Below are 299 nucleotides of genomic sequence, written 5' to 3'. Positions count from 1 at the left end.
AGGACCTCAAGACTCTCAACGGCGCCTACCAGGCGCAGCTGGTCAAGCCGAGCCGCATGAGGAAGTACCCCAACCGGCCCAGCAAGACGCCGCCGCACGAGCGGCCCTACGCCTGCCCGGTGGAGTCGTGCGACCGACGCTTCTCCCGCTCCGACGAGCTGACGCGGCACATCCGCATCCACACGGGGCAGAAGCCCTTCCAGTGCCGCATCTGCATGAGGAACTTCAGCCGCAGCGACCACCTCACCACGCACATCCGCACGCACACGGGCGAGAAGCCCTTCGCCTGCGACATCTGC

The 299-nt window shown here is 67.2% G+C and overlaps 1 protein-coding gene across 1 annotated transcript in view; it reads left to right on the top strand.

Moving 5' to 3' along the window:
• EGR2 (early growth response 2) overlaps window positions 1–299 on the top strand; it is a 6,765-nt gene that overhangs the window by 2,311 nt on the left and 4,155 nt on the right. Inside the window, exon 3 of the mRNA XM_006022368.3 lies at window positions 3–297. Coding sequence (XP_006022430.2) covers window positions 3–297 — 295 coding nt within the window. The remainder of the gene's footprint in view (window positions 1–2; window positions 298–299) is intronic.

The sequence above is a fragment of the Alligator sinensis genome, unplaced genomic scaffold (assembly GCF_000455745.1).
Source record: "Alligator sinensis unplaced genomic scaffold, ASM45574v1 scaffold674_1, whole genome shotgun sequence".
In the NCBI taxonomy this organism is placed as follows: domain Eukaryota; kingdom Metazoa; phylum Chordata; order Crocodylia; family Alligatoridae; genus Alligator; species Alligator sinensis.
This window is presented reverse-complemented; position numbering and strand designations above follow the sequence as displayed.